This window comes from Ctenopharyngodon idella, unplaced genomic scaffold (genome assembly GCF_019924925.1).
Source record: "Ctenopharyngodon idella isolate HZGC_01 unplaced genomic scaffold, HZGC01 HZGC01CH25, whole genome shotgun sequence".
Taxonomy (NCBI): domain Eukaryota; kingdom Metazoa; phylum Chordata; class Actinopteri; order Cypriniformes; family Xenocyprididae; genus Ctenopharyngodon; species Ctenopharyngodon idella.
The window spans coordinates 644,133-663,619 of record NW_026138716.1 but is presented as its reverse complement, the minus strand read 5'-3'; the positions used below and the strand labels follow the sequence as shown (position 1 = coordinate 663,619).

Genomic DNA, 19,487 nt, shown 5'->3' with positions numbered 1-19,487 from the left:
ATTCACACCTCTCCAGCCTGCTTATGGCTCTAATTATTCTTTTGTCTCTATTATAACTGCTAACAACCTTCCATTCACAGAGATTTAATCCCTCTTTTCTTTCATCAAACTTCTCACTTCACCTTCTTTGAAACTGTATCATATCACCTTATTGAAAAACGAAAAAAAATTCAGCGAGCTTTACAATTCAAAATGATGTATTTGCATTTATTACATTTGCTCATAACGGGAGCATCTCTATGGGCTCGCTAGCATGTTAGCTTAGCACACCAACAAAACACGACAATTTATGAGATTAAAACCATGTTTTTGCTTCAAACTTACAAGTGGGGTGTTTTAAATAACCTTCTGTTCTGTATCTCTCACCATTGGAGAAAGCGTAACGGCTAACTTAATCACATGCGGCACCTCTCAGCCTATCATGTAATGGCCGTGACATCAGTGCCCACCGTTCAAAGCTCTTTCCCTGCATACCGCCAAAGCTGGAGCGTTAGCATTAGCTGTTACGCTTTTTTGGCTAAAGTTTACAGGCTTGCCTTCCAGTGGCTCTGACATGGTATGCCTGTTCTTCATCATGTGCTATTTGTGGACTAAAGGTGCACAGAGCACCCTCCGGCTGCCAGTATGAATTGAAAACACAGTACATCAGAGTATCCAGCGCTCATAATGATGACAACGGCGCGTTTTGGGTAAAAATTAAATAAATATTACTCCTCTGTATAATTTGACAAACATATGAGAATCCATCAATATTTCTCCAAATGTGCATGCTTTTAAGCTAAAAGCCCTGAGGGATGTTGTTTTGTCAAGTGTTTTCATGAAGACCTCACAAGAGTTTTTTTCTCAGTGGATGTGGCTGACGCTCATATTTCAATGACAAGGTAACGACTCCGTTTTTCATATTCATAACTACTGATGCATATTAACAAATTACGGCCACTATAAGATTTGAAGAGTAAAACAGGTCAAAAATTGAAGATTGAGACTTAGATCTTTTTAATGATGTATAGTTTGTCAAGGTAATTACATTACATCTAACTGTAAATTTGAGCTAATTTAAACAAAGAAACATCTTTGGAACACAAATTAAGATATTTTTGATGAAGCCTGAGAGGTTTCTGTCCCTCCATAGTGATCCAACGCAACTTTTACCCCAAGGTCCAGAAGAATCCGAAAAAGACATCATTAAAGTACTCCATGTGACTCCAGTGGCTTAAACTCAATTTTATGAAGCAATGCGATTGCTTTGTTTGTGCAAAAAAAAAAAAAAAAAACATAATTTGCCACTTTATTTACAAAAATATTGATCTGCAACGTGCGTTCCCGAGAGCATCACGACTCACGCGTGTTGTGTTCAGACTCGCACGTCAACTCAACGCACATGCGCAAGTGTTCCCCAGAGCATCACGACTCACGCGTGTTGTGTTCAGACTCGCACGTCAACTCAACGCACATGCGCAAGTGTTCCCCAGAGCATCACGACTCACGCGTGTTGTGTTCAGACTCGCACGTCAACTCAACGCACATGCGCAAGTGTTCCCCAGAGCATCACGACTCACGCGTGTTGTGTTCAGACTCGCGCGTTGACTCAACGCTTTACTACCTTTCTGGACCTTGAGTTGTAGAGTTGTAGTTGCGCTGAATCTCTATGGAGAAACAGAAACGTCTCAGACTTCATCAAAAAGATCTTAATTTGTGTTCTGAAGATGAACAAAGGTCTTACAGGTGTGGAAAAACATGAGGGTGAGTAATTAATGACAGAATGTGTTTGTTAGTTTAGTTATGTGTTCGTGATTTAGTTAATAAACTTGTGCACAATACATATTTGTATTCTGACTCCCCGTCTGTGAATAATTCGTCTCTTAAATGATTTAGATCTTATTACCAGCTCTAAGTGCTGTAAATGCTAAGAAAGAATTATTTTTCTATGGCCATGAAAAATATACTTCTCTTAGAATTAATTAATAATCAATGTTCAATCAGTTCACAGAATAAATTGATAGATTGATTGTAATTTTACTGTAGCTACATGAAGTTAATCTGATTAACTGATTCAAATATTCATAAGTAATCATAATAATCATAATGAGTTATGAATAATTATTCATATTTCCCCTTTGAGCTAATATCGCTAAAATCGAAAAGTCAGGAAACTCTGCACACGCGCCAGAAGTGGTGAAAATTATGTCTGATATGGGTTTCAGAATTAGGTGTGGCAAATTTCAATTAAGTGCCCTTCGCGCTACGTGTCGTGTTCAGGTATGAAATTCGGCAGCCATGTAACAGCCCAATACCTACAAAAAAGTCCCTGAGAGCAAAATCTGAAAACCCAACAGGAAGTGAGATATTTTGAATTTATTTTAAAGATGTTTTAAAATGTGATTAACATTATAAGTAATCTTCAATTAACATTAAAGGGTTAGTTCACCCAAAAATGAAAATTATCCCATGATTTACTCATTGTTCAATTTACTCATTGTGAATCCAAAACAACACGTCCATCCATCATAAAAGTAATCCATATGGCTCCAGGGGTTAATAAAAGCCTTCTGAAGCGAAGTAAGGCATTTTTGTAAGAAAAATATCCATATTTAAAACTTAGGTCATGAATTAGAAATGATCATTTTTAAAAGAGAAATGTCGGAGGTTCAAACAAATAAGGCTGGGCAACAAACTCAAGCTCCTCTTCTCTTATATCAAAATCCTTGGAAGAGCCAGGATATTTTTTAAATATATCTCCGATTGTGTTTGTCTGAAAGAAAAGAGTCATATACACCTAGGATGGCTTGAGATTGAGTAAATCATGGGATAATTTTCATGTTTGGATGAACTATCCCTTTAAAATAAAATAAAAAAATCTATTTCATGACCCTTTAATAAAACGGCTGGAATTGTATCCATCTTCTCCTTCCTTCATTATCACTATCCTCTGACGTGATGCATAATAGTGAATAATAATTCACATCTCAATGTGTGTTTGTCAGCTCACCATCTGTGATGCCCCACGGCACACCTCCCAGGAACACTTTACAGGAGTAAACAGGGTTTTCGTAGTGGCGTGGAGGAAGTTGCCCTTCCCAGGTGTAAGTGGCATAATTCACGGCTGTGAGACACAGTCAATCATAAAGTCACTACAATATCAATAACAGCTAGACAGAGTGCAGCAACTAAATGCCAGTTTTAAGATGCGATTTTAATGTTTAACCATTTTTAACCCTGTAAAGCTTAACATACGAAATAATTAGAAAAATATTTTTTAATGGAACACTTTAAGATTTGGGCAAAATATAAAAAGAAATCTAAAAGATTGCATATGTTTTATAAATACCATATTTGATACATCAAGCTTTTGACATAGGTATGATATAGTGAGAATATGGATCTCATACTTGAGGAGGGAAAAAACAGCTCAATTTTATTCAGAGGCCCAAACTGAGCAAAAATATGCACTTTGGTGCAGTTGCTGATATTTATGACCAAAAAGTAAGATGAAATTCTTGAAATGCTTGAAATGTAAATCAATAAAATCTTTATAATAGGTATAACCACTGTAATTTTTATGAACAGTGATTGTGTACAATACAATGATGATTGAGAGATGTACAAAAAAAACATTCCTCAAAAGACTGACGTATCATATTTGATATTCACAGTTTAACATGATTTTTCTAATTATGGATAATCAAGTAAGTTGCTTCAGTCCAGAAAATGTCCTTGAAACTCAACTGAAATTACTATACTATACTACAGTAGGTTTTATAGGGTTAATTTGATATATGGCACTCTCACATCACATGTTTGAGATGGCATGTCAAGTTAAAAGTAGTTCGACTTCATCTGTGCATCTTAAAAAAATCTCACCCTCAACTCATCTTAGGTGTGTACATGACTATCTTCTTTCAGACGAACACAATCAGATATATATTTAAAAATATCCTGGATCCTCCGAGCTTTATAATGGTAGTGAAGGGGGGGGGGGGGGGGGGGGGGGGGGATTTAAAAAAAACTGCATCCCTCCATCATAAAAGTAATCCATATGGCTCCAGAGGGTTAATAAAGGCCTTCTAAAGAGAAGTGATGGGTTTCTGTAAGAAGAATATCCATATTTAAAACACATCGACTTCCACCGGAAGAGTGACCTTTGACCTGACGCACGACGTAATGACAAACGTGGAAATGCAGAGGAAAGAGCAAAACAAAACACCGTAGTTTGAACTAGTTATTTGAATTTATACAGTTTTAAATATGAATATTTTTCTTACAAAACGCCTCGCTTCACTTCAGAAGGCCTTTATTAACCCCCTGAAGCCGTATGGATTATTTTTTATAATGGATGGATGAATTTTTCTGAGCTTCAAAATCTGGCCCCCCATTCACAACCATTATAAAGCTTGGAGGACTAAGGATATTTTTAAATAAATCACTGATTGTGTTCGTATGAAAGAAGATAGTCATAGACTGCGTCTACATGTGCTCCAATAATGCGATTATTTCTCATAATCAGAGTAAGGTGTTAATCGCAGTAAGATGTTTACATGACTCGACAGAACTCTTCACTCCAGTTTACATGCATCTTTCATTACTCTTATTATTCGCTAATAAGTATCATGTGTGAACAACATACGGCATTCAGTAAATCATGGGTTAATTTTCATTTTTGGGTGAACTAAGCCTTTAATGTTGCAAAATTCATCAATTAAGTTACATTGATAAATATCATGCATAGAGAATCTAATAGTTTAACATAGGTGGCTAATGTAAATGTACCTGCAGCTCGTTTATGACGTTTCGCTTCTCTCTCAATGTAGAACGAAGGTTTCTTCAAGCCAAAAGCATCCGAGCCGGGCCAGATGGGACCTGTGGAGCAGCACCCAACCACTGGTCCTTCAGCCTGAGCACTGGGAGTATTCGTGAAGATGCTCAGGGGATTCTGCTTCCAATGGGCAACTTCGTCCAGTTTCACACCCTCCGCCTGCAGTTCAGGCAGCGCCGGAGGTGACGGGGTTGAAGCTCTGAGAGAGACCTGATGGAGATGCACAAACAAATAACTGCACTGTAACTACTGAAAAACTGACAAACAGAATGTTTGAAAGGTTCCACTGCACTCTTCTGGGTTCCGTATCAGATTGGAATGTTGTTGCTCACCAGGTGGTCGAATCCTACAGAAATGTCACTTTTCTCTGTGTTGACGAGACTGCTGGATCCAGAAGGAGACTCTAGTGCTGGTATCAAATATAAAAAGAAATCTAAAAGTTTGCATATGTTTTATAAATACCATATTTGATACATCAAGCTTTTGACATAGGTATGATATAGTGAGAATATGGATCTCATACTTGAGGAGGGAAAAAACAGCTCAATTTTATTCAGAGGCCCAAACTGAGCAAAAATATGCACTTTGGTGCAGTTGCTGTGATACAGTTTTTAGCCATATCGCCCAGCCCTACTGTGAATATCAAATATGATACGTCAGTCTTTTGAGGAATGTTTTTTTTGTACATCTCTCAATCATCATTGTATTGTACACAATCACTGTTCATAAAAATTACAGTGGTTATACCTATTATAAAGATTTTATTGATTTACATTTCAAGCATTTCAAGAATTTCATCGTACTTTTTGGTCATAAATATCAGATATCAGTGTTTCATATCGGTCGATATCGATAATTATTGATATTTTTTATGACCCATTTAAAATAAGGACCAGGAGAAAAATATATTACATTTAAACATTTTTATTTTAAACTTAACCTTCCTCTGATCATAATCCCCTCAGTTATTAAGACAGAAATGTCAACAACCATGGAAAACTCAAATAATTAAAATGTTGTGCGGTGTTGCAGCTACAGATGTTGCTGGTTGAATACGGCTGTGCTCCAAAGGGTGAGCACGGCTAAGGTGGTACATCAAGTTCGTGGTATTACCAGTCTTGGCGGGGACAACGGTCTTGCATAATTTGCAGACGACATTGGTCTGACTACGGTCAGACTTATAATATCCAAAAAAACTGCCATACTGGCGAGCTGACTTTTCCTCTTTTATTTACAATTTCCTCACTCGCTGCAGCACTGATTTTCTGCTTATCAGTCGCCGGTTACTGAAGAGGAATCCAGCAGACCAGCACGAGACAACGATATGGCGCAACCAAAGTTGATACTGTTACATGATTGGCTGTTAGCGTGTCACTCCCTACGTTGCTAGGTTACCAGAAAGCGAGTGCCTTTGTTAATGCAACCAAACTTGCTTCGCAACCTCTGTTTTCTTCCGACGAAGAATAAAAAAAATATCGAATGTTTTATCGATCACGTGTCTATCGCGATACATATCGTTATCGTTTTATCGCCCAGCACTAATTCACAGTTTAACATGATTTTTCTAATTATGGATAATCAAGTAAGTTGCTTCAGTCCAGAAAATGTTCTTGAAACTCAACTGAAATTACTATACTATAGTAGGTTTTATAGGGTTAATTTGATATATGGCACTCTCACATCACGTTTGAGATGGCATGTCAAGTTAAAAGTAGTTCGACTTCATCTGTGCATCTTAAAAAAATCTCACCCTCAACTCATCTTAGGTGTGTACATGACTATCTTCTTTCAGACGAACACAATCAGATATATATTTAAAAATATCCTGGATCCTCCGAGCTTTATAATGGTAGTGAAGGGGGGGGGGGGGGGGGGGGGGGATTTAAAAAAAACTGCATCCCTCCATCATAAAAGTAATCCATATGGCTCCAGAGGGTTAATAAAGGCCTTCTAAGAGAAGTGATGGGTTTCTGTAAGAAGAATATCCATATTTAAAACACATCGACTTCCGCCGGAAGAGTGACCTTTGACCTGATGCACGACGTAATGACAAACGTGGAAGTGCAGAGGAAAGAGCAAAACAAAACACCGTAGTTTGAACCGCGAGACGCGTCTAAGCTTACGATACTCCTACATCCAGCGTAATACATCGCGTCAGTGGATTACTCGTTTGGCGCAAGTTGACTTGAGCAGTATGCGTACGGTCGTCTGCCGGAAGCTAGTTATTTGAATTTATACAGTTTTAAATATGAATATTTTTCTTACAAAACGCCTCGCTTCACTTCAGAAGGCCTTTATTAACCCCCTGAAGCCGTATGGATTATTTTTTATAATGGATGGATGAATTTTTCTGAGCTTCAAAATCTGGCCCCCCATTCACAACCATTATAAAGCTTGGAGGACTAAGGATATTTTTAAATAAATCACTGATTGTGTTCGTATGAAAGAAGATAGTCATAGACTGCGTCTACATGTGCTCCAATAATGCGATTATTTCTCATAATCAGAGTAAGGTGTTAATCGCAGTAAGATGTTTACATGACTCGACAGAACTCTTCACTCCAGTTTACATGCATCTTTCATTACTCTTATTATTCGCTAATAAGTATCATGTGTGAACAACATACGGCATTCAGTAAATCATGGGTTAATTTTCATTTTTGGGTGAACTAAGCCTTTAATGTTGCAAAATTCATCAATTAAGTTACATTGATAAATATCATGCACAGAGAATCTAATAGTTTAACATAGGTGGCTAATGTAAATGTACCTGCAGCTTGTTCATGACGCATCGCTTCTCTCTCAATGTAGAACGAAGGTTTCTTCAAGTCAAAAGCATCCGAGCCGGGCCAGATGGGACCTGTGGAGCAGCACCCAACCACTGGTCCTTCAGCCTGAGCACTGGGGGCATTCGTGAAGATGCTCAGGGGATTCTGCTTCCAATGGGCAACTTCGTCCAGTTTCACACCCTCCGCCTGCAGTTCAGGCAGCGCCGGAGGTGACGGGGTTGAAGCTCTGAGAGAGACCTGATGGAGATGCACAAACAAATAACTGCACTGTAACTACTGAAAAACTGACAAACAGAATGTTTGAAAGGTTCCACTGCACTCTTCTGGGTTCCGTATCAGATTGGAATGTTGTTGCTCACCAGGTGGTCGAATCCTACAGAAATGGCACTTTTCTCTGTGTTGACGAGACTGCTGGATCCAGAAGGAGACTCTAGTGCTGGTATCAAATATAAAAAGAAATCTAAAAGATTGCATATGTTTTATAAATACCATATTTGATACATCAAGCTTTTGACATAGGTATGATATAGTGAGAATATGGATCTCATACTTGAGGAGGGAAAAAACAGCTCAATTTTATTCAGAGGCCCAAACTGAGCAAAAATATGCACTTTGGTGCAGTTGCTGTGATACAGTTTTTAGCCATATCGCCCAGCCCTACTGTGAATATCAAATATGATACGTCAGTCTTTTGAGGAATGTTTTTTTTGTACATCTCTCAATCATCATTGTATTGTACACAATCACTGTTCATAAAAATTACAGTGGTTATACCTATTATAAAGATTTTATTGATTTACATTTCAAGCATTTCAAGAATTTCATCGTACTTTTTGGTCATAAATATCAGATATCAGTGTTTCATATCGGTCGATATCGATAATTATTGATATTTTTTATGACCCATTTAAAATAAGGACCAGGAGAAAAATATATTACATTTAAACATTTTTATTTTAAACTTAACCTTCCTCTGATCATAATCCCCTCAGTTATTAAGACAGAAATGTCAACAACCATGGAAAACTCAAATAATTAAAATGTTGTGCGGTGTTGCAGCTACAGATGTTGCTGGTTGAATACGGCTGTGCTCCAAAGGGTGAGCACGGCTAAGGTGGTACATCAAGTTCGTGGTATTACCAGTCTTGGCGGGGACAACGGTCTTGCATAATTTGCAGACGACATTGGTCTGACTACGGTCAGACTTATAATATCCAAAAAAACTGCCATACTGGCGAGCTGACTTTTCCTCTTTTATTTACAATTTCCTCACTCGCTGCAGCACTGATTTTCTGCTTATCAGTCGCCGGTTACTGAAGAGGAATCCAGCAGACCAGCACGAGACAACGATATGGCGCAACCAAAGTTGATACTGTTACATGATTGGCTGTTAGCGTGTCACTCCCTACGTTGCTAGGTTACCAGAAAGCGAGTGCCTTTGTTAATGCAACCAAACTTGCTTCGCAACCTCTGTTTTCTTCCGACGAAGAATAAAAAAAATATCGAATGTTTTATCGATCACGTGTCTATCGCGATACATATCGTTATCGTTTTATCGCCCAGCACTAATTCACAGTTTAACATGATTTTTCTAATTATGGATAATCAAGTAAGTTGCTTCAGTCCAGAAAATGTTCTTGAAACTCAACTGAAATTACTATACTATAGTAGGTTTTATAGGGTTAATTTGATATATGGCACTCTCACATCACGTTTGAGATGGCATGTCAAGTTAAAAGTAGTTCGACTTCATCTGTGCATCTTAAAAAAATCTCACCCTCAACTCATCTTAGGTGTGTATATGACTATCTTCTTTCAGACGAACACAATCAGATATATATTTAAAAATATCCTGGATCCTCCGAGCTTTATAATGGTAGTGAAGGGGGGGGGGGGATTTAAAAAAAACTGCATCCCTCCATCATAAAAGTAATCCATATGGCTCCAGAGGGTTAATAAAGGCCTTCTAAGAGAAGTGATGGGTTTCTGTAAGAAGAATATCCATATTTAAAACACATCGACTTCCGCCGGAAGAGTGACCTTTGACCTGATGCACGACGTAATGACAAACGTGGAAGTGCAGAGGAAAGAGCAAAACAAAACACCGTAGTTTGAACCGCGAGACGCGTCTAAGCTTACGATACTCCTACATCCAGCATAATACATCGCGTCAGTGGATTACTTGTTTGGCGCAAGTTGACTTGAGCAGTATGCGTACGGTCGTCTGCCGGAAGCTAGTTATTTGAATTTATACAGTTTTAAATATGAATATTTTTCTTACAAAACGCCTCGCTTCACTTCAGAAGGCCTTTATTAACCCCCTGAAGCCGTATGGATTATTTTTTATAATGGATGGATGAATTTTTCTGAGCTTCAAAATCTGGCCCCCCATTCACAACCATTATAAAGCTTGGAGGACTAAGGATATTTTTAAATAAATCACTGATTGTGTTCGTATGAAAGAAGATAGTCATAGACTGCGTCTACATGTGCTCCAATAATGCGATTATTTCTCATAATCAGAGTAAGGTGTTAATCGCAGTAAGATGTTTACATGACTCGACAGAACTCTTCACTCCAGTTTACATGCATCTTTCATTACTCTTATTATTCGCTAATAAGTATCATGTGTGAACAACATACGGCATTCAGTAAATCATGGGTTAATTTTCATTTTTGGGTGAACTAAGCCTTTAATGTTGCAAAATTCATCAATTAAGTTACATTGATAAATATCATGCACAGAGAATCTAATAGTTTAACATAGGTGGCTAATGTAAATGTACCTGCAGCTTGTTCATGACGCATCGCTTCTCTCTCAATGTAGAACGAAGGTTTCTTCAAGTCAAAAGCGTCCGAGCCGGGCCAGATGGGACCTGTGGAGCAGCACCCAACCACTGGTCCTTCAGCCTGAGCACTGGGGGCATTCGTGAAGATGCTCAGGGGATTCTGCTTCCAATGGGCAACTTCGTGCAGTTCAGGCAGCGCCGGAGGTGACGGGGTTGAAGCTCTGAGAGAGACTGATATTTATGACCAAAAAGTAAGATGAAATTCTTGAAATGTAAATCAATAAAATCTTTATAATAGGTATAACCACTGTAATTTTTATGAACAGTGATTGTGTACAATACAATGATGATTGAGAGATGTACAAAAAAAACATTCCTCAAAAGACTGACGTATCATATTTGATATTCACAGTTTAACATGATTTTTCTAATTATGGATAATCAAGTAAGTTGCTTCAGTCCAGAAAATGTTCTTGAAACTCAACTGAAATTACTATACTATACTACAGTAGGTTTTATAGGGTTAATTTGATATATGGCACTCTCACATCACATGTTTGAGATGGCATGTCAAGTTAAAAGTAGTTCGACTTCATCTGTGCATCTTAAAAAAATCTCACCCTCAACTCATCTTAGGTGTGTACATGACTATCTTCTTTCAGACGAACACAATCAGATATATATTTAAAAATATCCTGGATCCTCCGAGCTTTATAATGGTAGTGAAGGGGGGGGGATTTTAAAAAAACTGCATCCCTCCATCATAAAAGTAATCCATATGGCTCCAGAGGGTTAATAAAGGCCTTCTAAAGAGAAGTGATGGGTTTCTGTAAGAAGAATATCCATATTTAAAATATAATAGCTATAATAACTATAAACGCCTGTACACATCGACTTCCGCCGGAAGAGTGACCTCTGACCTGATGCACGACATAATGACAAACGTGGAAGTGCAGAGGAAAGAGCAAAACAAAACACCGTAGTTTGAACCGCGAGACGCGTCTAAGCTTACGATACTCCTACATCCAGCGTAATACATCGCGTCAGTGGATTACTCGTTTGGCGCAAGTTGACTTGAGCAGTATGCGTACGGTCGTCTGCCGGAAGCTAGTTATTTGAATTTATACAGTTTTAAATATGAATATTTTTCTTACAAAACGCCTCGCTTCACTTCAGAAGGCCTTTATTAACCCCCTGAAGCCGTATGGATTATTTTTTATAATGGATGGATGAATTTTTCTGAGCTTCAAAATCTGGCCCCCCATTCACAACCATTATAAAGCTTGGAGGACTAAGGATATTTTTAAATAAATCACTGATTGTGTTCGTATGAAAGAAGATAGTCATAGACTGCGTCTACATGTGCTCCAATAATGCGATTATTTCTCATAATCAGAGTAAGGTGTTAATCGCAGTAAGATGTTCACATGACTCGACAGAACTCTTCACTCCAGTTTACATGCATCTTTCATTACTCTTATTATTCGCTAATAAGTATCATCTACTCATATCAGATTCAAAATACATTTTTATGGACGTACTGGATATTATTTGGCGCTGTGATGAACATCACGATGCCGGGTTTGCCTACACTACCGTTGCGTTCTTCACGCCGTCTGGATGAAGATACAGAGTGATTAAGAGCTTAATCGCATTGCTTTAATCGAATTACTGCGTTTACATGAGGTCAAGTTTAATCACAATATTACTAAAATCCCATTATAATTGCATTATAAGGGTGCATATTAACGCACTGATATACACCTAGGATGGGGGTGAGTAAATCATGGGTTAATTTTCATTTTTGGGTGAACTAAGCCTTTAATGTTGCAAAATTCATCAATTAAGTTACATAAATTAAGTTACATAAATATCATGCATAGAGAATCTAATAGTTTAACATAGGTGTCTAATGTAAATGTACCTGAAGCTTGTTCATGACGCATCGCTTCTCTCTCAATGTAGAACGAAGGTTTCTTCAAGTCAAAAGCGTCCGAGCCGGGCCAGATGGGACCTGTGGAGCAGCACCCAACCACTGGTCCTTCAGCCTGAGCACTGGGGGCATTCGTGAAGATGCTCAGGGGATTCTGCTTCCAATGGGCAACTTCGTCCAGTTTCACACCCTCCGCCTGCAGTTCAGGCAGCGCCGGAGGTGACGGGGTTGAAGCTCTGAGAGAGACCTGATGGAGATGCACAAACAAATAACTGCACTGTAACTACTGAAAAACTGACAAACAGAATGTTTGAAAGGTTCCACTGCACTCTTCTGGGTTCCGTATCAGATTGGAATGTTGTTGCTCACCAGGTGGTCGAATCCTACAGAAATGGCACTTTTCTCTGTGTTGACGAGACTGCTGGATCCAGAAGGAGACTCTAGTGCTGGTAACAGGCTGCAGAAGCGGTCCATTGGATCTGCTCCTCCTAATACTACACATTTATTTACACTACCTTTCAGTACGATTTTATTTTGAAAGAAATTCAATTTTATTCAGCAAGGAAGTATTAAATTTATCAAAATGGAAAGTAAAGACATTTATAATATTACAAAATATTTCTTTCAAATAAATACAGCTCTTTTTTCCAGCAAAGAAGCCTGAAAAAATGTATCATGGTTTCCACAAAATTAAGCCACACAACTGTTTTCAGCACTGATAATAATCATAAATGTTTCTTGAGCATCAAATCATCATATCAGAATGATTTCTGAAGGATCATGTGACACTGAAGACTGGAGTAATGATGCTGAAAATTCAGCTTTGATCACTGGAATAAATTACAATTACAGTTTAAAAGTACATAAAGGCCTGGTTTCACAGACAGGGCTTAGATTAAACCAGGCCTTAGTTCAATTAGGACATTTTAGTAGCTTTTACAAACTTAGAAGAAAAAAAAACATTACTGGTGTGAATCTTGAGATGAAACAATAACACTGACATACTTTAAGAAATGTCAGTACAAGGTATAAATTTGTATATTTTATTTAAATTCAACAACACTGACTGAGGTTAATGCTTGAGTATAAATAAAGTTTATACCTTGTATATAAATATAGATTCTCTGACGTCAAGTCTTATCTTTACACGATTTTTTAAATATTTGTATTATAAAATATATTCTCTATTGTTATTTATATCATATATATGTTATATTCTCAGATGATCAAGACAAACGCAATGATTTTTTGTCAGTTCACTCACCAACTCCCAAAGTGTCTGAAACTAGCTTCAACAGGCAGATAGGAGCGGCCATACAAAGCTCTAAACATCACATTGGGCACACAGGTTCACTCACCGGGCTGGGTCGAGTGCTGGGGATCTGGACGGCTCCATGAAAGGTCCAGACTTATGTCATTAAGACTTTGCAGAGGAGCCACAGGATCCAGGTGGTCTCTGCTATCCATCGGAGAGTAGCTTGTGCCCGAAGCATCTGAGAGAGAGAGGGTTTGCTAAAACAGTTCTTTGATAGCTGTTTGGTTATCATTGGTTAACATTAGTCTGACAACAGTCACCCTAGTCTAAAATAACACTATATTTCTAAACAAAATACTACTAAAGCATCTATTAATCTTAGTTAATGTTCATTTCAACATTTTTAGCTTTTTTTTTTTTTAAAGTCTGTTAAAGTCGGCATGAAATCAAATTGACAACTCTTATTTTTTTTTTAATGGAATATTGTAGTATTTATTATCAATAATTTGTCCGTGCACCACCAGCAGATCCAGTGACGTAAGAGGAAAATGCTGTCGTTGGGGCTGATGCCAGTTTTTGGGGTGTACAGTACCCTCAAACATTGAAAGGAACCTGATGGAGGACACGCTTAGTCAGTCAGTCAGACTGCGTGTCTACTGGAGCAGAACAAGCGACCAGAGCGTTTTTTTAAGATTCATTGTAGAAGTTGAGTGTCGCTCAACTTCCATAGGAATTAGGGGTGCAATGGTTCAGATTACTCACGGTTCGGTTTGTATCATGGTTTTAGGCTCACGGTTTCAGTACGGTTCGGTATGTGCTATGTTCAGGTAAAAAATTACTACTGTCAAATAAAAATTATGAAAATAAGAACAAATAATCAAACGGCACAAATAAATACAGTAAAGCAAAGATACAAATAAACAAAGCTTTTCAGGTTTTTCATGTATCCAGTTTTCAGGTACAGAAATTGAATAAAGTAGCTAATAAAATGTAAAACAACATTGCATGTGATCTTTACTGTGTAAATTATTAAAAACACATTCAGACAGCAGGAATGCAAGGGCTGCTGTCTCTTTAAGACATAATACACGGACCAGTACACTGATACTGAACTCGCCAAGACGGGCATGTTGACATAATTTTGTGTGAATTTGTCCGTTCAAGAACAAGACTTAAAAGGGACCTCAATGAATTTTTGCGCGCTATACACGCGCTTAGGATCGGATGAGTGCACAAACCTTCTCACAGAGCTCGCGCAAGAAGCCAGAATGTGTATCCATCGACAGAAACATACATTAGCCTAACTCTGTCTGTCTGTTTTATTTATTTTCTACAAACCATATTATAGATGCGCATGCGTCGTCAGATATGAGATGAACCGCGGTGCAAGTGCGTGCCGAACCGAGTGTGCAGAACGGTACGGATCGATGTTTTACCGAGAACCGTTTCACTCCCAATAGGAATGAACCGAAAACGCTCGCTCCGTGCCAACGGACACGCACAGTCAGTCAGTCAGTCAGTCTCTCGCGCGCTCGCTCGCTCTCTCTCTTGTCATCCTCAAAAAATAAAGCTCTTACAATAACGTGAGACTGGTGGAGATAACTCCGCCATAACAGACTCCAAACGCACGTTCTGCTCGGCCTCCATTTTGTTAGCAACGGCCAACTTCCAACGATCCAATCAATTCCCGAAGGACGAAATCAAGTCCCGCCCTCTCATTTCGGATGCCAGACAATCGCAATTTCCGCTTCGTTGACCTTACTGAGACCTTTTTGTAAAGTATAGGTGTTTTTTTATGAAAAAATTAAAAATAGTAGTTTATTTTCATAAACTAAATGCTAAGCAGAATTTTTTTTCTTTGCTTATTAGATTCTTGGGTGGGTCAATGAAGAACAACAACATTAATTTTGAGGCATTTATATTTTTTATGTAGTGTCAGATTTTTTAAAAAACTAACACTTAGGTCCATAATGGACAAAAATGTCCATACCAAAAAACGGTCATAGAAATATTATTTTCAGAATTTATTTTCAGAATTTTAACAGATCGGTTTCTTTACATCCTCGGCTTCTAATGCACCTGTGTGCTCACTGTCAGTGGGCAACACTAGCTTCAGAGCTTCCTCTGCTGAGTAACGTCTCTTCAAACAATGAAATGATCAACCCCTCAAGCACCACATATTTATAGGTTTGGCTGTGAGGACACCTGTGTGAACTCAAACTTTGTATAAAATCTACCAGACTAAAAAAATCTGCATTTTCTTGTGGTGGAAAAACAGGCTTCTGAACTTCTACTTCAAATTCAAGCATACCTTTTATCTCCGTACAAAAACAATAACAAGTGAAAAAGTGCAATCAAGGGTTAACCCTTGTGCAACCTTATGGACATTTTTGTCCATTTCAGTTTTGTTTTTTGTTATAAGTGTGCCTTTGTTAATACCAACTACATGAATTTTGGCTCAGGTGTTTATTTTTATTGGAATTTTAATATTTTACCCTCATTTCCTTCAAAAAATCAATTTTACCCTTCGTACAAAAAATACTCACACTCAGGACCTTAAGGACAAAAATGTCCACATTGAAACCCATTAAAACTGCAATTTTTTAACCCAGGGCCATTTGACTATAAAATGATACAATATTTGCAAATAGGCATTCATTCTATCGGCAAGGCTTCAAATTTTACACTTTTACCATTATTTACTAGATTGTGCCATATTTTCAAATTTGGCATATAAAAGAAATACTCGCTTTATTTGTGTTTTCTGCTTATGCATATTATAGTCTATTATAGAGTCAATTTGAAAAATAATGCAGCTATAATTGTGTGGGTATATTGGTAAGGATGTCAGAGTGTAGTTTGCATGTGTTTACTGAAAATTTAATGTGTGTAATTAGTTTGAAAGAAATTATATCGTACTGGCAATCAAAAAATCCCACTCCATGTATGAGTCACACCCTCGGCAGGGTCATAGGGCCATGTGAAAACCTTATTGTAAGTGCTTATTGTAAATAGGTATTTATTGAATTATTTAATTTAGTGAGATACTGATCATCAGAAATCAGTGAGAGCGCGACTCACGACAACACTCGTGGAAAGAATGTGCTTGTTTGGTTGACAGGTGTCGTGCCGAAAATTGATCGTCTGCCGAAAACTGACTGCCGTCCGCGGGAGCGCGCACATCATGGTTAAAAGGTATCGTCCCTGTTTCTACACGTCTACAGCTGCTTTTATCATGATCAAACAGCCATAATCTGCAAATACATATAACTCTGTGTCCGTGGTAATATGTCCGTGATAATAACAAAGAAACTTTTCCTGTAACGGATTAATCAAAATTATTAATTTAATTAATTTTCCGTTTATTGCTTAATCGAGCCTGATTTTTACGTGATTATAACAGAAAGCCTATTTACTTGCTTTGTGCCAAACAAAATATTTTGTAACATTTCTGCCTGAAAATGACTTGATTTCATTCATTGCTGTTATATTTGTAAGATTATAGCTCATTCAGTCCTTTTTACCTGTTGAAATATCTTTAAATGACCAATAAAATCCATTAAATGCAGATTTACACCTGCCGAAAAGTGATTACAGCCTCTATTTGTGGACTGAACTGTTCTTTCTGCCTCAAAATGACTTGATTTCCTTCTTGGTTGTTATATTTGACAGATAATAGCTCATTCAGTTATTTTTACCTGTTGTAATATCTTTAAATGGCCAATACAACCCATAAAATGCATTTTTACACTTGCCGAAAAGTGATGACAGCCTCTATTTATGGACTGAACTGTTCTTTCTGCCTCAAAATGACTTGATTTCATTCATGAGGGTTATATTTGACAGATTACAGCTCATTCAGTCATTTTTACCTGTTGTAATACCTTTAAATGGCCAATACAACCCATAAATTGCAGTTTTACACCTACCTGTCAAATATAGCAGCCATGAATGAAATTCAGTCATTTTGAGGCAGAAAGAACAGTTCAGTCAATAAGTAGAGGCTGTAATCACTTTTCGGCAGGTGTAAATCTGCATTTTATGGGTTTTATTGGCCATTTAAAGGTATTTCAACAGGTACAAAGGACTGAACGAGCTAGAATCTGTCAAATATAACCCTCATTAATGAAATCAAGTCATTTTGAGGCAGAAAGAACAGTTCAGTCCATAAATAGATTGTAATCACTTTTCAGTAGGTGTAAAACTGCAATTTATGGGTTGTATTGGCCATTTAAAGATATTACAACAGGTAAAAATGACTGAATGAGCTATTATCTGTCAAATATAACAACCAAGAATGAAATCAAGTCATTTTGAGGCAGAAAGAACAGTTTAGTCAAAAAATAGAAGCTGTAATCACTTTTCGGCAGGTGTAAATCTGCATTTTATGGGTTTTATTGACCATTTAAAGGTATTTCAACAGGTAAAAATGACCGAATTAGCTGTAATCTGTCAAATATAGCAGCCATGAATGAAATCAAGTCATTTTGAGGCAGAAAGGACAGTTTACTCAATAAATAGAGGCTGTAATCACTTTTCAGCAGGTGTAAAACTGCATTTAATGGATTTTATTGGTCATTTAAAGGTATTTCAACAGGTAAAAAGGACTGAATGAGCTATAATCTTACAAATATAACAGCAATGAATGAAATCAAGTCATTTTCAGGCAGAAATGTTACAAAATATTTTACCTGGTAAAAAGGACTGGATTGTTTGGCACAAAGCAAGTAAATAGGCTTTCTGTTATAATCACGTAAAAATCAGGCTCGATTAAGCAATAAACGGAAAATTAATTAAATTAATAATTTTGATTAATCCGTTACAGGAAAAGTTTCTTTGTTATTATCACGGACATATTACCACGGACACAGAGTTATATGTATTTGCAGATTATGGCTGTTTGATCATGATAAAAGCAGCTGTAGACGTGTAGAAACAGGGACGATACCTTTTAACCATGATGCGCGCTCCCGCGGACGGCAGTCAGTTCCCTTTCATGGGAACATCGACGCTGCTTCGTTCCCTATTCAGGGAACCAGGGTTACAAACGTAACATGAGAAGTAATTAAAGAAAGTAACTAAAAAGTATATTCCGCTTGCTGGGATGTAGAGACAGAATTTCTGCGGTGACGATATACAGTTTAGCTCTGTATAATAAAAATAGCCCAGTGCTTACAGAAAAGATTATGATCATTAAGGCATACATAAGGAAGATAAATAATATAAACAACACCTAATAACTGTTTTAAGCAGTGAGCTCGCTAGCTTTTGAGACTTACCCTGCGGAAATCCATTAAAATGACTGATAAACGCTGCTGCACGACATACTAATTCAATCCTCAACTAAACAAGTGAATGATCTCAGCATCGGGCGCGCATGCGACATTCACGCGCACAGACCGAGCGATCCGGAACCAATCAAAAGCCGTTCAATGGCCTTGGAACCAATCAGGTTTCGTCACGTGCGTTACACGCGTTGTAACATATTGTTTACACATTGTAACGGCTAAAAATGTTTTTCAAAATATCTTTCTTTTGAAAATATTAAAATTACAAATATATAAATATTTATAATATATTGCAGTAGGCCTACACATGATGTATTTAAACCCACTAAAATTGAATGTTCTTAAAGTACACAAAAAATATACTTTAAGTAAGAGTAACATAAGTATATGTTTTCTGTAAATACATTAACTTCACTAAAAGTATGCTTGTGTTTAGCATGCTTCTTAAAAGTGTAATTAAGCATATATTTATTACCAATGTACTTCTATTATACTGTTTGGAAAAATGCAATTCAATATATTTTTAATGCACTTCAAATAAGCCTGTTGGGAATACAAATGTATTATTAACATACTATTTGCATTGCAAGTATATTTTTAATACATTTAATACTACTGCT

At 37.4% G+C, this 19,487-nt stretch overlaps 1 protein-coding gene across 9 annotated transcripts in view; it reads right to left on the bottom strand.

Annotated features, from left to right (window-relative positions):
* Positions 1 to 18,988, bottom strand: part of LOC127507917 (cytoplasmic polyadenylation element-binding protein 1-like) — a 28,313-nt gene extending 9,325 nt beyond the window's left edge. Inside the window, exons 1-10 of one of the 9 annotated variants that reach the window (XM_051885337.1) lie at positions 18,859 to 18,988; positions 13,683 to 13,817; positions 12,694 to 12,818; positions 12,316 to 12,571; positions 10,389 to 10,622; positions 7,962 to 8,038; positions 7,584 to 7,839; positions 5,146 to 5,222; positions 4,768 to 5,023; positions 2,990 to 3,103 (exon numbers count right to left, since the gene is read on the bottom strand). In XM_051885337.1, the coding sequence (XP_051741297.1) occupies positions 2,990 to 3,103; positions 4,768 to 5,023; positions 5,146 to 5,222; positions 7,584 to 7,839; positions 7,962 to 8,038; positions 10,389 to 10,622; positions 12,316 to 12,571; positions 12,694 to 12,818; positions 13,683 to 13,791 (1,504 nt within the window). In that variant the 5' untranslated portion in view covers positions 13,792 to 13,817; positions 18,859 to 18,988. Of the gene's footprint in view, positions 1 to 2,989; positions 3,104 to 4,767; positions 5,024 to 5,145; positions 5,223 to 7,583; positions 7,840 to 7,961; positions 8,039 to 10,388; positions 10,623 to 12,315; positions 12,572 to 12,693; positions 12,819 to 13,682; positions 13,818 to 15,156; positions 15,305 to 18,858 lie in introns of those variants that run through there. The other 8 variants (XM_051885336.1, XM_051885338.1, XM_051885342.1 and 5 more) reach the window with 8 other exon arrangements.
* Positions 18,989 to 19,487: the final 499 nt, after the last annotated feature.